This window comes from Sus scrofa, chromosome 13 (genome assembly GCF_054392235.1).
Source record: "Sus scrofa isolate SSC_HxYL_T2T_F1_AM1 chromosome 13, Sscrofa_HxYL_maternal_Yorkshire_Landrace_v2.0, whole genome shotgun sequence".
NCBI classification, from domain to species: Eukaryota; Metazoa; Chordata; class Mammalia; order Artiodactyla; family Suidae; genus Sus; species Sus scrofa.
In genome coordinates this window covers 146,147,888-146,170,881 of record NC_139395.1, presented here as the reverse complement: position 1 = coordinate 146,170,881, position 22,994 = coordinate 146,147,888, and the positions used below count along the sequence as shown (strand labels likewise).

The window sequence follows — 22,994 nt, the reverse complement described above, 5'->3', positions numbered from 1 at the left end:
ACTCTGTGTTAGTTTTTATTTTTGAGTCTCTTACTGTGAAGGAAATGCTTTATGGTACCTTACTTTAATGCCTTATTCCATCAAAAGGAACTTGTATCATTAACAGCAATTCTGTGATGCCATAGCTGGAACATACTTAATAACTTAAGTTTACTCTTTCCTACAGGATCCTCATCCTATCCCCATTTTAGAGTTAAAATAATTTGAATGACTTGCTGATGCTCCCACATCTTTGTGGCAGCATCTGAAACAGAATCTAAATCTTTTAACTTGAGCTCCCTCCACCAGCAATCACTACCAATACAGAATTTGTTTTGATATCTGTCTTTGGTGAAGAGTATTACTTGTATTTCAGTAGGATGCTAAGGAAGCACTGACTATGCCAGGAGAATGCAGGAGCTGAGAGTGTAGGCTGCTGGAAACTCACCCCTCACAACAAATACCTGATTTTTTTTCCACTCTTGGTTGAAATCCTTATTTGGTCTTTCCATTTTGGTGGTTATATAAATCTGTTAGCTATCCAACTCCCCTATCAAATTCCTTTGACTAGTGCCTCTTTTTCTCCCCTGGCTAAACAAAAGAAAGATTTAATTATTTTCTTCTTCAAATGGAAATCTTGGCAGATTTTTAAAGGTGTAATCAAAGAGGATGGTTATAGAAGAAAGATAAAAATTTGAGAAATACTGATGAGGTAGTTAAGAAGTTTCTGAGATTGAGAAAGTGTTTTTTTTTTTTTTTCTGGCAGTATGTCAGGGCGAGATTGTAGATCTATTTTTGCTTATTGTTGTAAAAATTTAGGAGCATTTAAAAAACATTCAACATGGGCTATTCCTTTATTGAAACAAAACCTTTTCTGTCTCTATGTCTCTTTGGCATTTTCATTCTGACTTTTTTTTTCTTTTTAGGTTTATTCTTTTCCCTTTTTTCCTGTTTTTGTCTTTGTGTACATGTGTTGTGTTCTCTACTTCCAACTAGCACTTTCCAAACACATTTTCTTTAACTGAGTATATAAATATTTGAATGGATGGATAACAAGTGTTATTTTTGTTGCTGCATTTATTGGATAGAATGTTGTATTTCCTATTTGCAATTTAGTAGACTGTTTGAAAAAAATAAAAATTTAGGAAAAAATTCCTTTTTCATCTAAGTGGTTTCCAAATTTTTCATCCCTTTGGTCAGTGGCTCATAGTAAAAATATTTCCCCACTTTCTGCAAGAGTGTTAGCGTAACTTTCAGTCTAAGTTGCTAGAACAAATATATATAAACAATAAATACACACATATATATAAAACACAGTATTGTTTCTATAGAATAATAACTCTTGGCCTGTAGTTTTGAACTGACATGTTAACAAATTTCATATTTACAAATGACTTTCACATTTAAAAATATTGAGACCACTCATTTATAGTCTGTAAATAATGTATTAAACTTCTTTTTTTTTTTTTTGTCTTTTTGCTATTTCTTGGGCTTCTCTCACAGCATATGGAGGTTCCCAGGCTAGGGGTCGAATCGGAGCTATAGCTGCCAGCCTACGCCAGAGCCACAGCAACGCAGGATCCGAGCTGCGTCTGCGACCTACACCACAGCTCACAGCAACGCCAGATCGTTAACCCACTGAGCAAGGGCAGGGATCGAACCCGCAACCTCATGGTTCCTAGTCGGATTCGTTAACCACTGCGCCACGACGGGAACTCCTGTATTAAACTTCTTTACTCAGTCTGATGGCTTCTTGATGAAGTTTTGGTTATATGTAGTCATAGTAAAGTTTGGGTTTGAAGCTGATCTCAAATAGGAACTTAGAAATAAATATCCAGACCAAAGAAAAAAGGGGGAGAAGTTGGGGGGGGGGGGACAGTGTCAATATAATTGAGACTATTCCTGAGCCTTGCTCATGGTTCATTATATAAGGATGTGTTTGTATACATGATGTGAATGCATGTATGTACACAGGTAACAAAATGACCATGAGCAGGGGGTTTTATTTTTGCGTTAGGAAACTGATGCAAAGTGCTAATGGATAGAATTTACTGTTCCTAACTACCACAGCCAGCCACAGGATTAGCCCACGTTTAAAAATAGTAGATCAGCTCAGTTTCTGGGATTTAGCTGGCATTTTCTGTGGAAATGTTTTCACAGAGGAAATTAATGAAAAAGTGGGACTCAGAAATATACTTATATTCAACATAGAATGTCTCTGTTTAGGATTATAACATATCTAATACTGAGAATGCATACTATTCAGCATTTTTACAGTCAGCAGTAATTGTCATTGTATACTTGTTTTGAAAGCTAATCTCATTTGGCTGTACACAATCTAGCCTCCTGTTTGTGTATTATATTTTGGCTTGTCTTATAAAGTAGCTATCTGTGAGAAGTGTAAGTAAATGTCCATAAAGGTCTATCTCATTTTTTAAAATGCTGATTATTTTCACATTACATAAATGAGTCCTGCATGATGCGCTATACTCTAGGAAATATCATAGACCACACATTTTATATACTTGATGAACCTAAATAGAAGTGTTCAAAACCAAATTTAGGATTGACAGGATACCAATTGTTATTATAATCTTTATATATGCCGTTGGGTTTGAAGGAACTCCCTAATTTAATTGTTTTCCTTTCTTTTTCAGATTTGTTTGTTGTGTCTGTGATTATTTTGTATGTTTTCATATTATTCATCATGTTGCATCCAGTTGCCTCCATTGACCGGGTTCTTCAGGTAAGGCTTAAAGCATGTCAGTTATTGCTGATGTCTGAGGAGCGATAGGCTCTGGAATAGCGGTGGTAAAGACAGCAGTCATGAAAAATGACACATCAGTATTCCATGAAGTGCACACAGGCAGATGAGACTTCTGGATGATTGCTAGGACTTAAGATCTGTCCCCCTCCACTGTCCTTACATTACTGAGGAAAGAGACTAAACTGTGGTTGTTTTTTTCAGGGTGTCTTTCCTGATTTTTAAGGATGCAGTTCTGTTAACCCAAAGATCCCCAAAAGAATAAGGAACATAATTAAAACAGCAGCTTTTAGTGACTTTACCTGTATTTTTCTTTCCTGTTTCTTCAGTCTTTGCTTCTAGTTCCATTTCCCTTTGTCTACAAACAAATTAAATGTCCCTTGGTCTTTAAAAATAAAAGGTTTTGATTTTGTTATTTGATCAGTCCCACATCAACCCGCTTCTTGAGTAGTCTGCACTTGCTGCCTCGTCCTTGCTGTCCATTGAGTTCTCTCTTTTGTGTGTGTGTGTGTCTTTTTGCCATTTCTTGGGCTGCTCCATCAGCATATGGAGGTTCCCAGGCTAGGGGTTGAATCAGAGCTGTAGCTGCTGGCCTATACCAGAGCCACAGCAACACGGGATCCAAGCTGCGTCTGCAACCTACACCACAGCTCACGGCAATGCCGGATCCATAACCCACTGAGCAAGGCCAGGGATCAGACCCGCAACCTCATGGTTCCTAGTTGGATTTGTTAACCACTGAGCCACAACGGGAACTCCTGTCCATCGAGTTCTTTATTCTTGTTTTCATTAAAAACTTTATGAAAGATGAAATACTTGTTTTATAGAAAAAAATGCACACATATATAAGTTGTTGAACATAACAGTAGTAAAATTACACCCACGAGTCTGTCATCCAACTTTTAAAAAGGTAGCATTACTCATACCAGCAGGACACTATCATGCACCTTTCTTCAGACTCCCTGAAGGAAACACTGCCTCATTGTCTTGCTTTTCACTATACACTTAGCTTATACGTATAAAGTCTTAAAAGGTAGTTCTGCTTACCTTTGCACTTTATGAAAATGGTATCTTGCGATCTCTATTTTTTCTGTGACTTGCTTTTTCCCACCAGCTTTACTGTGTTGATCCATGCATTTCATTTTCATGGTAGGAATATACCACGATTCATTGTTCTCCATTGGCAAATAACTGTGTGTTATTTATAGTCTTTTTCCTGGATTAATGGTGCTGATGTGACATTATTATACATGTCTCTTAATGTAAGGGAGTGAGTAGTAACAAAGAGTTCATCCCAGGTAGAAGCAATGAGAGGGTGGTGCAGTGCTGAGACTTCAAAAACAGCAGTAAAGCCCGTGGAACATCCGTTTACTATTAAATATAACGTTCGTGGGAATTCTGGCAGCATCACTGGTAAAATACTCCTTCTAGTACCACCTACCCTCTCTTGGTATACCACTTGGGCAAAGGGGTCTTCTGGTATATTCTAGTATAATGTTGAGCATGTCCCCTTTAGCTTTCTTAGGTTCTACTTGTTTTCCAAAGTGATAGTACCAATTTGTACTTCCATCAGTGGTGCGTGATCTTTTGTCCCACATCATTGCCAAAGTTTGTCTGGTGGGTGTAAAATGTCATTTCATGATGGTTTTAATTTGCAAATTATATTAATTTTAAATTGCCAGTGGGATGAAGCATTTTTCATATGTTTATTAGCCATTTTTATTTCCTCCATGAATTGGCTATTTGTGCCTTTTGCCCAGTTTTTTCTATTAGGATATTGTCATTTATTTTTAGGAGTTTCTAATGTATTTGGTGATATATGTGATAACTATCTTCCAGTTTGTGGCTTGTCATTTTGCTTTGTTTATATCTTTTTAAAAATCAAATTTACAATTTTACAGTAGTTGAGCTTAATTTTTTTTCTTTATGTCCTATACTTTTATATCTTGGCTTGGCAGCCTTGTCTATCTCAAATTTATAAAGCGATTTCTCTTTCATAGTCTTTAATGCACCTGGAAGAATTTTATATATACAGCCTTTGAGATGGTGATCAGATTTGTTTTCCTTACGAATACCCTTTTGAGCATTACTTATTGAATAGCCATCCTTTCCCACTGATCTTCAGTGATACCTTTGTCCTCTATCGGTTTTCAGTGTGAATACACACACACACACATGTACACACACACATTTTATATATATATACATATATATATATATATATACATACATATATATATATATAAAGTGTGTGTGTGTGTGTGTGTGTGTGTATATGTCAATCTGGTGAGGGGTCTACATTTTCTTCTCTAGTTCTCATTCTCTGTGTCAGTACCACATTGTCCAAATTTCTGTGATTTTATAAGTAATTTTGACATATGGTTAGATAGGCCCCCATCCCCCCCATACTGTTATTCATCATGATCTTCTTGACTGTTCCCTAAGCTTATCCTCCTCTGTATACTTTTTAAGTTTCGCTTGTCAAGTGCCAGGAAAAGCCCTCTTGGAGTTTTTATTAGAATTACACTGGATTTATCAAAAATTGAAGGGGATCTATTTCTTCAAAATATCTTTCAGTAAAGTCTGACAGTTCTCTCCCTAAAGGTTTTTTTTTTTTTTTTTTTTTTTTTTCCTAAAGGTTTTTATACAAGTTTTTGTTAGATTTATAACTGTAGGATTATGGGTTTTGTTCCTCTGATAAGCGTCTGTTTAAAATCACATTTTCTAATTCTCTTATGCTGGTGTAAATAGAGCAGCTGTTTTGGATATTCATCTTATTTCCAGCAACCTTGTCAAAACTTTATTCTTATAACTTTTAGATTTGCTAGGATTTTGTTTCAGACAGTTATTACCTGTAAATAGTGATGATTTTTTTGTTTCTGACCTTTCAGTCCTCATGCCTTCTATGTGTTTTTCGTGTCTGTTAACCCCGTGAATGCAGGTTGTGTGGTAGTGCTGCGCTTGTCTTGTCCCTGACTCTGTAGGGAGCGCTCCTCGTAGTTCATCCCTGGACCTGTTGTGGGCCGTAGGTTTCTGGTGTACATGCTCTGTGGAGTTGAGGACACTTAACTTCTATGATGTTGTTAACATAAATAGATGCCTGATTTTAGCTAGTGCTTTTTCTACAGCTGTCGAAATGATTACATAGAAGTTCTCCCTGGAGAATGTGGTAAATTACAGTTAACCTGATATTCAAATGTTGAACTAACACTGCACTCCTACAATAAATCCAATCTGGTCATGATGCGTTCTTTTTAAAAAAATTTTTTTTAATTAAAATATAGTTAATTTACAGTGTTTCTTTGATTTCTTTTTTATAATTCCTGGATTTGGTTTGCTATGATTTTGTTTAGGATTTTTGCCTCCAGTTGCATGAGTGAGCTCAGACTAAGTTTTCCGGTATGTTATTGATAGGTTTGGGTATCAGTCGTATATGAGCTTTATGGAATGAGCATTCCATTTCATCAATTTTTTCCAAATTTTAACTGATCTCTTTTAATAGATATTTAGGTAGTTTGCACTGGTTTGCTATTATAAACAATGCTATATTGCAAATTCTTGCTCACTTCATTTAGAAGGACAGATGCATATTTAAGAGGTTAATGTGCAGAAGTAGAATTGCTTGGTCAAAGGATATTTAGAATTTGAATTTTTATAAATACTTCGTTGTTGAACTTTGACTTTATAGTCTTACCAGCAGTGTCTAAGCATCTGTTTTCCCACACGCTTCATGGAGGGATTTAGATAAGCACTTTAAGCAAAAGAATCAAACAGAACAAAACATGTTTATATTTCTTTCTCACCACACGTCTTCTGCTTTCACAGCCAGATTATTTTTTTTTTTGAAAGAATGCTACATTCAGCTCACATCCCACACATTCATCAACTAGTCTGGCTTCTAGCCATGTCAGGCTCCTGAAAATCTGTCCTTGCCAAGGCAGTTAACAGGCTGCTTGTTAAGTCCAGTGGACTTGTATCCTTAATGTTTTTCTTTGTTTGTTTTCAGTCTTGTCCCCTCAGCAGTATTTGACAAATTAGCCATGCCATCATTCTTGAGACATTTGCCCCTGGAATTTAATGATGCGTTACTCTCTTCTGGTCTTTTCCTACTTCTGTGACTCTTCTTTCTCCTTTTCCACTGTGGTTCCAAACTCTCTGCCTGTTTCTTAAATGCTAGTGTTGCACATATTTGTGTTTTTTTGTTTTCGTCTTTTGTCTTTTTAGGCCACACCTGCAGCATATGGGGTCGAATGGGAACTACAGTTGCAGGCCCTCACTATAACCACGGCAGCGCGAGATATGAGCTGCATCCATGACCTACGCCACAGCTCATGACAACCCCAGATCCTTAACCCACTGATGAATCCTCATCTTCATGGATACTAGTCAGGTTCTTAACCTACTGAGCCACAATGGGAACTCCCCACACATTTGTGCTTTCATCCGTTATCTTACTCTATACATTGGGGTGACCTCATCCTTCATCACGGCTTCACTGGTAATTGCCATCTGTGTGTCGAAAACTCCAGACTTTATTTGCTGACCCTAGTCTCACACTTGAGCTTTAACCTGAGTATCCACTGATATACTAAACATTATATGTGTGGTTCATCTGTCAGTTCTCTCATTCAGCATTTTAAAGACTAAGCCCAGTTCTCCCTCAGCCCTGCTTCAGCTCTGTTTCTTGGCAGTACCATTTATCCAAGGCAGAAGTGTATGTGTCTACTTTGCTGTCTTCCTTCTCCTTCCATGGCCAGTGTGTTCCTTGATTGTCTCAGTTTTCTTATTCTGAATTCCTGTTTCTCTCATTACTCTATAATCTCATCTGCTGTCTACAAGGAAACCATGATTTCTTATTCAAAACACTTCTGACACCGCATGTATGGTGGTTATTCCACACCAACCACTTCTCCAACCCTCTGGACCCCAACTGAGTATCTTACAGTTCAGTTTTAATACGAGTTACCTGGAGCTAGCACAGACCGTACAAGTTCAGGGCTCTATCCCACAATAGTGCCCCCACTCCAGATATCAGTTGCAAGTCCCAGGTTATTACCTGTACTTCTGACTGACCAACCAGCTGTGTATCAGGGTTCCTATTACCCTCTTCTCAGGTTTGGTAATTTGCTATCGCAGCTCACAGAACTCAGGGAAACACTTCTGTTTATTGGTTTATTATAAAGAATATAATAGGTCCTTGTTGGTAGGTCTATTTCGTATATAGTCATGTGCATATGTTAATCCCACACTCCTAATCTATCCTGCCCTCCCCCACTTTTCCCTTTGGGTAACCATAAGTTTGTTTTTGAAGTCTGTGAGTCTTTTTCTGATTTCTAAATAAGTTCATTTGTATCATGTTTTTAGATTCCACATATAAGTAATATCATATGATATTTATATTTTTCTGTCTAACTTACTTTACTTAATATGATAATCTCTAGGTCCATCCATGTTGCTGCAAATGACCTTATTTCATTCTTTTTTTTTTTAAATGTCTTTTTGCCTTTTCTAGGGCTGCTCCCATGGCATATGGAGGTTCCCAGGCTAGGGGTCAAATTGGAGCTGTAGCCACCAGCCTATGCCAGAGCCACAGCAACGAGGGATCCGAGCCGAGTCTGCGACCTACCCCACAGCTCACGGCAACACTGGATCCTTAACCCACTGAGCAAGGCCAGGGATTGAACCCACAACCTTATGGTTCCTAGTCGAATTTGTTAACCACTGAGCCATGGCGGGAACTCCTATTTCATTCTTTTTAATGGCTCAGTAATATTCCATTGTATACACCACATTTTCTTTATCCATTCATCTGTCTGTTGACATTTAGGTTGCTTCCATGTCCTGGCTATTGTAAGTAGTGCTGCTTTGAGCATAGGGGTGCATGCACCTTTGTAAGTTAAATAGTCTGTAATAACCTATATGGGAAAAGAATCTGAAAAAGAATGGATATATGTATATGTGTAACTGAATCACTTTGCTGTAACACCTGAGACTAATACAACATTGCAAGTCAACTATACTTCAATATAAAAATTAAATTAAACTGAGAAAATAATGTTTTTTTTTTTAAAAAAAGAATATAGTAATGGTACAGGATATAGCCGAGTGAAGAGGTGCATAAGCCCGGGTCTGGAAGGGTCCCAAGCACAGGAGCTGCTGTCCTTTGGAGTTGGGATGTCCCAGCCTCCCAGCCCCTGAACGTGTTGACCAATGCAGAAGCTCTCAAACCCTGTAGTTTAGGGATTTTCTAAATGGAGGTTTCATCATTTAGGCCTGATCAATTGTTAATTCAATCTTTAGCCTCTCTGTTCTCCCTGGAGGCTTAGTCTTTCTGGTGACCAGCCCCCACCAGGAACCCACCAAGAGTAGCCTTATTAGAATGAAGACACTTCTGGAGTTCCCGTCGTGGCGCAGTGGTTAACGAATCCGACTAGGAACCATGAGGTTGCGGGTTCCGTCCCTGCCCTTGCTCAGTGGGTTAACGATCCGGCGTTGCTGTGAGCTGTGGTGTAGGTTGCAGACGCGGCTCGGATCCCGCGTTGCTGTGGCTCTGGCGTAGGCCGGTGGCTACAGCTCCAATTTGACCCCTAGCCTGGGAACCTCCATATGCCACGGGAGTGGCCCAAAGAAATAGCGAAAAAAAAAAAAAGAAAAGAAAAAGAATGAAGACACTTCTGACACCCAGAAAATTCCAGGGGATTTAGAAGCACTATGTAAGATAGCTATCATCCCCACCACTCATAAAATTAAAAAGTTCTGTGTTGGGAACCAGGGATAGAGACGAAATATATATTCCTCATTATGGCCCTACTGTCTCCTGCCGGGATCGCTGTAGCAGTCCTCACCCCTCACATCCTTCTTGCTGAGTCAGAAGTATCTTTCTAAAATGTGTTAGAATGTATCCTGTCACTCCTTAGCACTTAGCACAGTATCTTAGGTAGTCAGTAAATGTTTGTTGACTAAAGGGATGAATGCTTCATTATTAGATCAGTATCTACCTCATTGCTCAAGAACAGTACTTTTTTTTTTTTTTAAATGGCCACATCTGCAACATGTGGAAGTTCCTGGCCAGGAATTGAACCTGTGACTCTTTAACCCACTGCATCACCAAAGAACTCTAAACTTTTATTTTTAAAATAGGAACTTGTTAGAAATTCATGATAGCTGGGATTTTGAGTCTGGATAGGATTTATCTCTAAGCTCAGCCACTTTAATGTGTTTTTTAAACCTTGAGTTACTTTATTTTTGCATTTATCATCTGCAAAGTGAATATAATGTCTACTTCGTGGTATTGTCGAGGATCAAGTAGATAGTATATGTGAAAGTGTTTGGTATATAATAGGGACTCCTACATTGGAAATTATGATATAATGCTCTAATATCAACTACCTACTACATTAATTTAATTTCTGTCTTACAGATAGTGTGTATACCGTATGAGTGGCGTTTAACTATGCTCGTCATTGTTCTTGTCAATGCCTTTGTTTCGATCGTGGTAGAGGTAAGTACGTCACATAATCAAATGGCTGCCCTGCTTTGTGGTTCTTCGTGATTTAATGGTAGTAGGGGAAGAGGATAGGTAACATTATGGAAGCCTACAAAGAGTTTGTTTCACTGTAGTTAAAGTCATTTAGCCTTCTTTCTGACCTTTTCCATGAACTGATGATAGTCATATTAAGAGATAGGACCTAGCTGCACTCATAGAGATGGGAGAAAATAAGCCGTTAGAAATCAGAAATTAGTAATTAATAGAAAGGAGAGAAGATGGATGCTCAGGTGACCCACAAACTGGTAAACCGGTGGCCTTGAAGTCAGAGTACCACCCAAGTCCTGTGATATACAGCAAAATCTCCCATTAAAGGGACAAGAGGGAGAGGTCTCTCTCCATGAAGTATGTAAATATTCATAAGAGAGTTTCTTGAAAGTAGAAAAAGTGACCATTGTGAATGTACTCTCGGCACTGATTGCTGGGGCGTCTTTGGTGTTTAAGTTTCACCTCTAGGGACCAGGCCTTCCATACTTTTTGACCCATTGTCTACTGTATAGTTCTTCTGTTAGGGGTGCCCTAAGGTCAGCTTCTCTAAAAGGAGACCGTAAATTCTCACTTGCTGCTTATTAATAAAATTTGGTCTGTTCTCAGAGCTACTATTAGAATTTACTCCCACAGTAGCAATATATCAAATGAAGAAGGAGATATAGTTGTGAGTTTTAAGTTTAAAGGTTTCTTAGGGTAGACTTTTTTTGAATTAACATTAGGTAATTTGTGGGGAAATATGTGGACTTTAGAGGTAATGTTCTAGACTTGGAAATTATAAACATAATTGTTATCGTTTTAACAGACTGACTTGGTATTTAAATTGGGGCTATAGTAGGCAGCATGGTTATGATGGTATTGATTTTTTTCAGTTACCTAGTTTAATGTATTTGTGCTGTTTTATGGACACTCGAAAGTGTATCCAAGATATTGTATTTTTAAAGCTTTCCTTTTTCTATAGTAGTTTATGTTCATCTTTTCACTCAAATGTTATTTAAGATAAAATAAGAATTACTTGTATTGGGCTTTGATGAAATTATATTTATATAGATATGGGAAAGACTCGAGGATTCATGTAAAAGCTATTCTTTGTAGAAAATTTAGAGGCCCTATTTTGTCAAGAACTTTATGATGATTTATATTTGTTACAAAAGTCCTGTTGTTATTCTTTATCCTTTTTGTGATATTAAACTGAAATTCTCTGTATGAAACCAGGTCATGTTTTCTCTAATGATTGAGTATTGTGTGAGCCTGTTTAAATGTGTGCATTAATAAAGAATGACATAGTCATTTTTAATTCTTAACTCACTGGAATATCTCTCAGAACTTCTTCCTTGACATGGTCCTTTGGAAAGTTGTGTTCAATCGAGACAAACAAGGAGAATATCGCTTCACCACCACACAGCCGCCACAGGTTGGAAATCAGCCCTTCCTCTCACTTTTTCACATATATCTAGGCTGTTAGTTGTGTGCTCTGCATTGTGTAGGGTGGTATTCTGTTGTGTGCTGCTTAACCTTTTCCTCTTTGCCTGGCATTTCATTTTTTTTTTTTTTTTGTAAGGAGTCCTAGAAAATTCATGGCAAACATTTGTTACAGGCTTTTCAGGACTTCAGAAATTTCATAAGTCTCTTTTCCATTCCAATCCTTACCTTCTGTGTGTGTGAAGGTCTTGTCCTTAGTGGTAAGAGTTAATTTTTCCATTTCCGTTTGCCCTAAATTTTATGTTTCTGGTTTTAATGTGTCTTATTAGAAGCTAAATGAGATTCACATAAATAAAAGTTATGAATAGGGAATTGTTTCTTTATGGGTCAGAGTGCAAAGGTCAGAATTCTAAGGAATTATTTCTGATTTCTTGTCATGTTACTGTGCCTTAATTTGGGGTGTTCTTTGATTTCCCTCAGCATACATCTCTGGTCATTCAGAAAATGTTTCAGAGAGATAGTGTTCATCTTTATACAAATCCATGGTTTAGGACTTTTGACTTTTTGTGTGGTAAAAAGAAAAGAGAAACAGATGAATTTAGGATATTGAAATACTTGATAGAGAAAATATAGATTAGTCTTATTTCTTAAAACCAGTACTATTGAATCGCAGCTCTGAGCCAGCTTTTTGAGGCTGGAGAATCCTCATTATTTTGCCCTTCGCTATCTGTAAGTGGGTAGCACGCTTTACACGCACGTGTTCTAAACTTTTCACTCATCTGGAGCCACAAGGAAGCTCGCAGAATTCAAAAGGATTCCCTGGTGTGTGGGTCACTCACTAATTTTTAGTCTTCTACCCGAGTAGCTGTGTCCTGAGCTTTACTTTGGTGATTCATTAGGCTGGATGCCCAGTGTAGTAGCTCAGGATCACTTTCTGAGAGGTCCTGTGGAGCCCCTTTTCTTTTTCTCATCCCTGATGATGAGCAGGGACAGTGGGGTAATGATGTGTTGAGTCTTGAATCTGCAGTGTAATGCCCAGTTGTCCCCAGGAGTAAGTGTGACCAGACTTGTGTTAGGGGTTCAAGTCCTTGAGCTCATCTCCTCTGTCTTTTTTTCCCCTCTTGGTCGCCTCACTGCGTTACTTCAGAGGGTTAACCTTGGCTCATATCATCAGTCCTCATGGAGAATGTTTGTGTTGGCAAGACCTTGGCCAAAGAAAAGCTGAGTTTTCAGCTTTTCCAGTGAGATCTCCAACTATTGACCTAAACAGGAAAGGGCAGGTTCTGAAGAGGAGTTATACCCTGATTTAGTCAGAAGTGGGTATTACAAAGCTCTTTTAAAACATTTGAGGGGTTCCTGCTCTGGTGCGACAGAAACAAATCCGACTAGTATCCATGAGGATGTGGGTTTGATCCCTGGCCTCACTCAATGGATCAGGGATCCAGTGATGCCATGAGCTGTGGTGTAGGTCACAGATGCAACTTAGATCCTGCATTGCTATGGCTGTGGTGTAGGTCAGCAGCTGTAGCTCCAATTTGACCCCTAACCTCTATATGCTGCAAAAAAAAAAAAAAAAAAATTTGAAAAAGCCCTCCTCCTTTTTCAACCAAAATTAAATGGCAGAAAATTCTCTCATTTGCTATGTCCATTTTCTCAAAATGTGTGAACAAAAATCTGTCCTCATTGTGTTAGAGTTTGTGTCTCTCATGTGAGGTCGTGCTCTCACGTGAGGCTGTACTTCTGAAGTGTTCAGCGGAGAGGGTGGAGGTGAGAGTGGTCTAGAGCAGGGAGGCTGCAGCAGACCCCGTGCACTTCCTGGTCCTGAGCATCATTGAGTGGACAGGACTTTTAGCCTTCAGTTTCTATGGTCATGATTTAAGAAAGCATTTTTTTTTAAAATAATTTGCTTTAGAGAGAGAGTGATCTTATAATCTCTTAGTAACGAATGCTATGCTTTCATCTTCTGACACTTCCATGTGTACTGTGTGCTCACTGTTCATATTTGTGACCCTTCAAGAGCCGATCACTTACTCATATTACTGAAGGCTGTAGTTCTCAACAAGGGATCATCTTGCCCCTGACATTTGGAGCCCTTTTTTTTTTTTTTTTTTTTTTTTTAATAGGGCCACACTTAGAGCACATGGAGGTTCCCAGGCTAGGGGTCCAGTCGGAGCTCTATAGCTGCCGGCCTCCACCGCAGCCACAGCAACTTAGGATCCAAGCCTCAGCTGTGACCTACACCACAGCTCATGGCAACGCTGGATCTTTAACCCACTGAACAAGACCAGGGATCGAACGCACAACCTCATGGGTCCTGGTTGGATTTGTTTCCGGTGCGCCACGACAGGAACTCCCTGGAGACATTTTTAGTTGTCAGTTGAGGTGGTGGTGCTGCTACTGGCCTGTGATGGGTGGAGCCCAGAGGTGCTGCTAAATAGACACCCTACAGCAGTACCCAGGACAAAGACTTTTCTAGACCCAGCTGTCAGAGGTGCTGAGGTTGAAAAACCCTGCCATAAAGTGAAAAAGTAAAGATGAGAGTGACCTGCCACAACCTAGGCCTGGCACAGTTCTGTGGCTGCCACAGTTTTCCCTCAGCACAAACTCTCATTTCATACCTGCTCGTTCTGTACTCTTTTCTGCCAAGAATCCTGTGAGGCCTTCTCAGCCCGCAACACCTGACCTTCTCTATTAATGTCGGGGGAAGAACAGCCATGTTTCTTCTGTTCCTTCCTTACCGTATAGACCCGGAGACCATCGAGTGGGGTTGGAAGCTTCAAAACTAGAGACTCTGGACTACGCTCTAGGTCTTGCACTGTCCAATTGGGACATCAAGAACCTCACCTAGAGATCTCTAGTAACCACATCCAGACTGTCGGGTCATCTGTAAAGTACCTACACAAGACCTCCAGGATCCTTCCAGTCTTAAGGTGTTTCTAACTTCATTTTATACATAAAGAAACAGCATTCAGTTAGTTGCTCTGCCATGGTTACGCAGTTAATGAATGGCAGAACTAGGAGCTGAGGCCAGGGTTTCTGTTTTCAGGAAGAGTGTTTTTTCCCATTGTGCTACACTGTTTTACACTGTGGCACCATGGAGATGCAAACTAATGTAACAATCAAGTGACAAAATAGAAACGAACAATAGCTGCTGTTTTCAGTGCTTAATTTTTATGGTAGACACTGAGCCATTTTGTATAAACTCTCTCTAATTATGATTAGGAGAGAGACTAAATATATCCCTGTCTTCACAGACGGGGAAACAGTATTAGAAGTGGGATTCAAATTCAGTTGTATCTGGAACCAGGACCATAATATTCCTTTAACAAAAAACCTCCGTCTTTTATTTAAAGACCAAATAAACTTTTAGGTGTCATTTTATCAAATAGTAGACATTTTAGATATTACGTTTATTTGGCACACTGAATAGTCATGCAGCTAACTAATTTAGGTATAAGATTCTTACATAATAATAATTTATTTCCCATAGTGATTGTTTTTCTTATTGATGCTCAGTGGCCTCAGTAAATGTCCATTGAATCACATTGAAAACATTAAATAAACCATTTGTAAATAATCAAGTTAAGACTTTGATGGAGTTCCCATTGTGGCGCAGCGGAAACGAATCCGACTAGGAACCATGAGGTTTCGGGTTTGTTCCCAGGCCTCGTTCAGTGGGTTAAGGATCCGGTGTTGCCATGAGCTTTGGTGTAGGTTGAAGATGTGGCTCGGATCCTGCATTGCTCTGGCTGCGGTGTAGGCTGGCAGCTGTAGCTCTGATTCAACCCCTAGCCTGGGAACCTCCATATGCCCTGAGTGCAGTCCTAAACAAACAAACAAACAAAAAACCCACCAAACTTTAATGTAGCTAAGTAGTTTTTTTCCTATAATGATCTCTAGCAGCCCTAACTTCTCTGATTTAAAAAAGAAAAGATTTTTGAGATAGCAGTGAATTTTTTTTTTTTTTTTTTTTTTTTTTTTTTTGGTGGGGGGTGGCGGCTGTACCTGCAGCAGGTGAAGATTCCCAAGCCAGGGTTCAAACCTGTTCCACAGTTGCAGCCTGTGCCACAGCTGCGGTGGCAGCACTGGATCCTTAACCCACTGCACCACAAGGGAACTTCATCAGGGATATATATCAGAAATGCCTGGAACTCCACCCTTGCCCTACTGAGTGAGAATCTTCAGTGGAGGGCCCCATCACCTGTGGTTTTCGACAAAGCTTTACCTGTTTGGGAAGATCTGTGTTGCATATCTCTTGGGAAGAAGTGTCTGTGCCTATCTTGTGTCTGGTAAACTGTGCGTAGTGGTAGATGCGGAACTGGAGTCATACCATCATGAATTTTGATAATGCCTGAGAATTTGGCCTGGTTATGTTTTCCTATGGGGGGAAAAATCCAGACGTTGGCTGCAGTCTTTAGGCCACTTCAGCTATTATTCGAGCTTATTTAGATAGAATGCTAATTCTGATTGTTTTTGTTTTATATTCAGGATTGGTATGGAAGACTTTTATGAAAACCATAGTAGCATCATCACATTTTTCCCATAAGCATGGCTTTATATCTTCCGTATTACCCATGAAAACATTTCCTAAAGGACACTGCTAGGAGTAAGCTGGCATTGGGGTTCTGGGATGAAGAGCTTGGACTCAGTCTAAGCAGCAGGAGAATTTTAGCCGTAGATCTTTTTGAAGGTTCTTTGTGGTTTTTCTTCTGGACTGTGGTAGCCTTTTTCAGCCCATCTCTGAGGGAGAGACTTGATTGTTTAACTTTTCCTTTCAGGAGCAAATCCCAAGATCTGATTGCTATAGCTCCTGCGTTCTCCTGCTTCGGGGACATAGCCTACGTGTCTGGGGAGGCCTGGGTGGTCATGCGCAGCCCCATGATGCCCATGTCTTCCCGCTCCTTGTACAGTGCATGCCTTTCTCCACTAGCCACCATCTTGTTTCTCTTGATTTGGTCCTCATTCTTGCATGCCTATAGCATCTTTTATTTTTTCTACCAGTGAATTATATTGCGTTTGAGGATATGTGTGAGATGCTTGAATTTGTAAACTAAAAGACCTGTGCTTGCATATAGTATTTTTTTGTATATGTTATTTGGGGGGAGGGAAGGGATAAGAAGAAAATAGAAGTCTAATTACAGTGTGGGGGGGGAATCCTTGGTGTTCCTTGTGACTTAATTTATTTTTAAAATTATAACAGGTGTATATTGCTTTTAATATGGGTGTGAGGATTTTTTTTAAAACATGTACATTAATGTAAAAAGAATACTATTCAACTGTGATTTTGTTTGCAGTGGAATTAGTTTTAATTTTATTGCTTGCCTCCACTTTCCACAGGTACGAAATGATGGATTTAACTCTGTGTGTGTGTGTGTGTGTGTGTGTGTGTGTGTGTGTGTGTGTGTGTGTGTGTGTGTGTGTACTGCATGCATTGCCTTCAGCAGGATCATCTGGACAAAGCCTATATGGTTCTGCCTTTTTTTTTAAGTCAGCATTCACCATTAGCCCTTTTCTGTAATCCTTTAATGCTAATTGCTGTAAAATACAAAGTGACAGCTTTCAGATTGATTTAGGAACAGCAATTCTTAGACTGAAGAAGGTAAACACCTTGGGGAAAAGATAGATCCAAGTAGTAAACCATCACCTCAAATTAAATATTAAGGTTGGTCATGTATGTGCCTTTACTAGAAAGGAATTATTTGTTATTTGAATCACCCAGAGTCCCTGTGTCTAGTCTTCTTCTGTATCCTGATGCTAAATGTTTTCTTGTGGACCTCCTTTAAGATGATGGTAATAACTCTTTTTAGCTATGACCGTAAAAGAGGCTACTAGGTTAATAATCTTTAGAATCTCTACTCCACCCACCCACTCGCCCACTTCTAATCTCACGTAGCCTGCTTGTGACAACCACCGTTTTTGCCTTCCAATTCTTGGTAATGGTGCAGCTTACTGTGTTTTGTTGACAAAGTAAACTAGAGGGCCTTTAAAAGCACCTCGTTATTTATTATTCATCACTGCTCAGGGCTCTGCCACTTCCCACCCCCAGGTTTGACGGAGAGAGTACTAGGTTCCTGGTGGTCATCTCAATGTGAGACCTACCAAGTCAGGGTACGAAAAATTTATAGAGAGTTTTCATTTTAAAGCATTTTTGCTCTTCTCAATTGGCCAATTTGGAAACCTGTGTTTCAGGATCCATGTTACGGCAAGTTTGCCTGTCTTGATCAAGAAGATATTTTGAGTATTAACACTAGAAGGCCTGTCTCACTTATTTTATGCTTCCATTTTGCTTCCTTGAACAATGCCAGGGTTAGGGTCTCTGACCTTTCCCCGTAGTCAAAAGTCTGCTATAATTTGTATAATTTATGGGCCCTCCAGGATTCCCCTATGTCTGCAGATTCAACCAGTCATGGACTATATAGTACTATAGTATTTACTACTTAAAAAAAAATCCACATGTAAGTGGACCTGCACAGTTCTACCTGTGTTCAAGGGTCAGCTTTTCCTTGGTTGAGATTGGACCTGGTTGTAGCCTGGGTTATATGTTGTTGATGGCAAAACAAAACAACCTGGGATTTAAATTTTGCTTTGGAAACGCAACAGCCAAAATAAAGAAATGACTATTCTTCAGAGGTGAATATAATTCCAGGCTCAGTATAGTTATTTAGTTTTATTTCATTTATTTCCAATTTCAGTCAAGACGAATTCTGAGAGCCTATTACTGAATTTACATTTTTGTACAATAAGCAGGAACTCTGCTTTCTCATTCTCCAAGTACTCTGTATCTAAGATCAGATTCATTAAAAACTTCGGGATTGATCAGAAAGATTTCCGTGACACAGAGCTTTTTATAATGAAATAATACTAAGAAATAGTACTTGCATTTTACCTTTCTGTGTACCTCTCTCAGCTGTGGAGCACCAAGGGGAAACCATCATTATAAAATAAAATTGTTTTTTGTATTTAATGAGAATATGGTTTTAAAAGAAGTGATTGACATTAAACATGATCTAAGTTCTGATTTTGACCTAACAGTATTTACATAATGTTTTGAAAGGTGATATTAGCAGTAACAGTGGGGAGTTCCCATCATGGTGCAGCAGAAATGAATCCGACTAGGAACCATGAGGTGGTGGGTTCCCTCCCTGGCCTCGCTCAGTGGGTTAAGGATCTGGCGTTGCCGTGAGCTGTGGTGTAGGTCGCAGACAAAGCTTGGGTCTAGGATTGCTATGGCTGTGGCAGAGGCCAGCGGCTGTAGCTCTGATTTGACCCCTAGCCTGGGAATCTCCATATGCTGCAGGTGTGGCCCTAAAAAGACAACAAACAAACAAAACAAAAAACAGTAACAGTGGTGTTTTTATACCATTTTCTTCCAAAAAAGATCAGGTGGTTAAGTCACTAGAAGCAATAGTACCAAAACATAGCTTGGGATAGAATGTGAAAGTTTTCATATTAAATGTTAAAAATGTTTTCTCTTTCTGAATAGTTTGAAGTTACTATTAATACATTAAGATGTTTTATGTTTGTTATAGAATCACTGACTGCAGATATACAAGTGATTTTTTAGAATGCATCTGTATACAAGAGGAGATCAGTGCATAGAACTAAGTAAAATGAAGTAAAGTACATGGATAATTTGATAATCTGTTAAAAAATGTTCCTAAATAATTGAAAGCTGACTTCTTCCAAAATGTGTTTTGTTTTGTTTTGTTTTGTTTTCCATGCTCAAGAAGTCCTTTCCTCTTATTTTTCTGTGGTAGTGAACTGTGCTTTAACAAACCTGTTATAAACAGCAGCTCTTAATCTAACATGTGGTGTTCTTTTTCCTTATTTTCTTAGGAGTCCGTGGATTGGTGGGGAAAATGCTGCTTGTCTTGGGCCCTGAACTGTAGAAAGAGGATGCCAAAAGCCAAGTACATGTATCTGGCTCAGGAGCTCTTGGTTGATCCGGAATGGCCACCAAAACCTCAAACAACAACAGAAGCTAAAGCTTTAGTAAAGGGGAATGGATCATGTCAGATCATCACCATAACGTAGCAGTGAATTTGGTCTCAGTGGTATTCCAGTAGCAGTATTGAAGGAAGTGTAAATGTAAGACTTTATCTGATCCTGTGTGTTGGAATGGCACCCTTTAAATTTATGTCCCTTCTGATACAGGGGCTGACTTGAGAGGTTTTTGTTTTGGGGTTTTTGTTTTTGTTTTTGTTTTTGTTTTTGTTTTAACAAAACAAACAAAAAGAGATTGGCCTGTCAGTGAAATTAATAATCTCTAAGATCCTATACCTTCATTCAGTAACTAAATATTCTTTATATTTCCACAATTTTCTTCATCATCACCCTCAGTGACACTCTACAGGGTACAGAAGAAATTTGGTATTTGGAAGGTTTTTAGACATTAGTTTCTAAAGACTTAGTTTATGCCTTTAAATTTATTTTCACAGCCTCTTTATTAGAAAAGGTCATCACTTATATACAGCCCCTAAATTTGTGATTGAGAGATAAAATGGGTGTAAGTTAGCCTCCAGTGAAAATAGGTAGAAAACCTGTATTCATTTGATTTCAGTATTTCTCCCAAAGAAAACTGTATACATAAACCAGTTCCCTTTGATAGCCTAGGGTTAGGAGTGAGTTTTATGGTGTTGCTTATACAACTCAGGTAATTTCCATTTATGATTTTATATTTTCTGTACAACTGCCTGGGTTTTATTTTTCTAAACAGCAAGGTGCTTCACTGCCTTCAAGAGATGTCCCTCAAAGCTATTAAATGGATCTAATGCTATGTCTGGTGTCATTAGTATAATTTGCTTTAGTTAAATGTTGTAGGACCTTTTCAGTAGGAAAAAAGCTTATATCTTTTGGCAGTAGATGTGGATCTGTCCTTCTAATATCTTTTCATACCTGTTACTTTCAGGTTTTATATTATTTTAAATGTCTTTATTTTCTTCTGTGTCTTTAATTATGTAAAGACATAGGATTATAGGATTTTGTCTTGGTTTTTTTTTTTTAATTTATTTGAGTTATAATTTTACTCCTGAAATTTTAAAGGTTTGATGTATGTCTGTCCTATCAACAATAAGGCTTAAAAAAATGAGTGGTTTTGAAATGAGTGCTCTTTTTCAAAGCAAAAATGAACTTGGTGAAGTTTGTTTTATACCATTAGGTGGCGCCAGAGGTCAGAGCTTACCTGTTTTGGATTAGATAAGCATATTTGGCTGTGGAAATTTCTGGGAGGAAAAAAATTGAAATAAAGTTAGAAAATAGACATTCATTGATCAAAAGAAATGTGAAAAATATTTTTTACCTTTCAGTTTTGCCTGGTTAACATTTAAATTCTAAACAAAATTAAGATAACTTAAAAATGCTTTTATAGGTAAGATACAGCCGTTTGGCAAAGCCCAAAATTCTCATAAGCAAGAAAACTGGTATTGCTGTAAAATGGGCACTAAACTACTAAAACTCTGTGATACTATCCTGTGTTCTTCCTTAATCAGTAGCATGCTTGTGCTTTCCACTTCTAGCTGATCATTATTTTCCTGATGTATATTTACCAAATTGATCAAATGTTACCCAGAACTGTAGAACCATGTGGTTCTCATTTTTTATGCTGCAGAGACCTGATGATGTTTGGTAACTGCAGAGAAATGTAAGTTACACTCAGGATCACTGTTATTGCTATGGCCACTGATGATTTTTTACACAAATATAATTGAAGTTTTCCATCAAAAAGTATGATACTGTATTAATACACACTAGATGATAAGAACAGTTGTTCCACGAATGATTCTATGAAGCTATGCATCTTAGACCTCTTGAGCTGTGAATTAGCACTGTTTTCTATAGTTATTCTCACAATCATTTTATAATTTTATAATTTCCATTAATTTCCAGTGTGTTTGTCTTCGGTGATCTCCCAGAACTGTAAACTTTCTTCTTTGACTTAAATACTGAAGCATATAATTAAAGCAATTGCTAAGTAGCAGCTTAAAACTCCAAGTATCAGATTGTATTTAACATCTTTAGGAGCGTGATCGTAAAGAGCTCTATTTTTGACACCCTCCCCCCTTTTTTAACATTTAGATTTTATAAGGGTTTTATATCACATCTGTCCATATTTTCAAAGGAATGAGGTTTTTAGGTAGGTTTAGACACAGTGAGTCGTTCAAGTGATAATAGATGGCTTCCAGAGTGTGGTTTGAAGACTGTCTGTGAATCCAGGTGGGGGTCTCCGCAGTGCCATGGAGAGACGGAGTCCTCTCTGTAGGTCGCCATCACGTAGTCATTTTGATCCTGAATTTCACATTAAATTATTTGAGTGTATACAGACCTAAATTTTAAAATCTGTACATATATTATTTTGATGTATTAAGATTAATAAATATTGCTTATTTAAATTTTATTTATGCACATACTTATAAAGGACAGGAATGTCCAGGAAAGTAATTAATTGTTAAATAATATGTAACTTTTTAACTTTTTAAAGAAATAACAAGATTTTTAATGTGTGTCTCCCTCAGGGTTGTTTAAAGTTGTTTTTTTTTCCTCCCTAAAATATAAATAGTGGTAACTATATGTTTTGTATCTTCTAGCACCAACTGCTGTAAAGCAATGCTGCAAATAATGCTTGAATAAAAATGGCTAAGCCAACAACAAAATAAATACTTTTTATATTAGTTTTATAATCCTTACATTCGACAGCTTTCCAAATTGTACTTATATTTAAACAAAACTGTTGCAGTTTTTACTATTTATTTTGTCTCCCATGTTTATGAAAATACTGCACAGTTCCAAAGGCATGGTCACCTATATTGGCATTTATGTAATGTACTCTGTTCCCCCAAAGGCTATGGAGCCAGTATCCAGAGAAGAGCAAAATTCAAGCTGTAGAAAACATTCTAAGATTTCATGCATGCAGTTTTGACATATCTGAAAATAGATTTTTGTATATTTATGGTGGGAGGTGGTTGGGAACTTTTAACAGAATATTAATTTTTTGTACAGTCTGTGGGCATTTACACATTTTTAATGTATTAAGATTTGGTAATTATGTGCACATTAAATTAATAAAATAGTGACTTCCTGTTATGATTTGTGAATTCCCTAAGACTTTGGATTTTTTTAAAGTAACTTTATATCAGAAATGATACTGCATCTTTATATTTTTAAAACTGTATTGCTGCTCAAGAATGGTACCCTGATGTCAAAAAGGCATAAACTCAGAATTGTATATTCAGCACTGTAAATACCTTATGAAATTTTTTTGAGGGAAGCTGTTCAAAATAAAGACTTAAATCAATGGTA

At 38.1% G+C, this 22,994-nt stretch overlaps 1 protein-coding gene across 14 annotated transcripts in view; it reads left to right on the top strand.

Moving 5' to 3' along the window:
* ATP13A3 (ATPase 13A3) overlaps window positions 1–22,994 on the top strand; it is an 88,166-nt gene extending 65,172 nt beyond the window's left edge. For 8 of the 14 annotated variants that reach the window (XM_084987533.1, XM_084987532.1, XM_084987531.1 and 5 more), the window contains 4 exons: window positions 2,637–2,725; window positions 10,164–10,244; window positions 11,602–11,691; window positions 19,536–22,994. In XM_084987533.1, the coding sequence (XP_084843659.1) occupies window positions 2,637–2,725; window positions 10,164–10,244; window positions 11,602–11,691; window positions 19,536–19,733 (458 nt within the window). In that variant the 3' untranslated portion in view covers window positions 19,734–22,994. The remainder of the gene's footprint in view (window positions 1–2,636; window positions 2,726–10,163; window positions 10,245–11,601; window positions 11,692–19,535) is intronic. The other 6 variants (XM_084987538.1, XM_003483301.5, XM_084987537.1 and 3 more) reach the window with 1 other exon arrangement.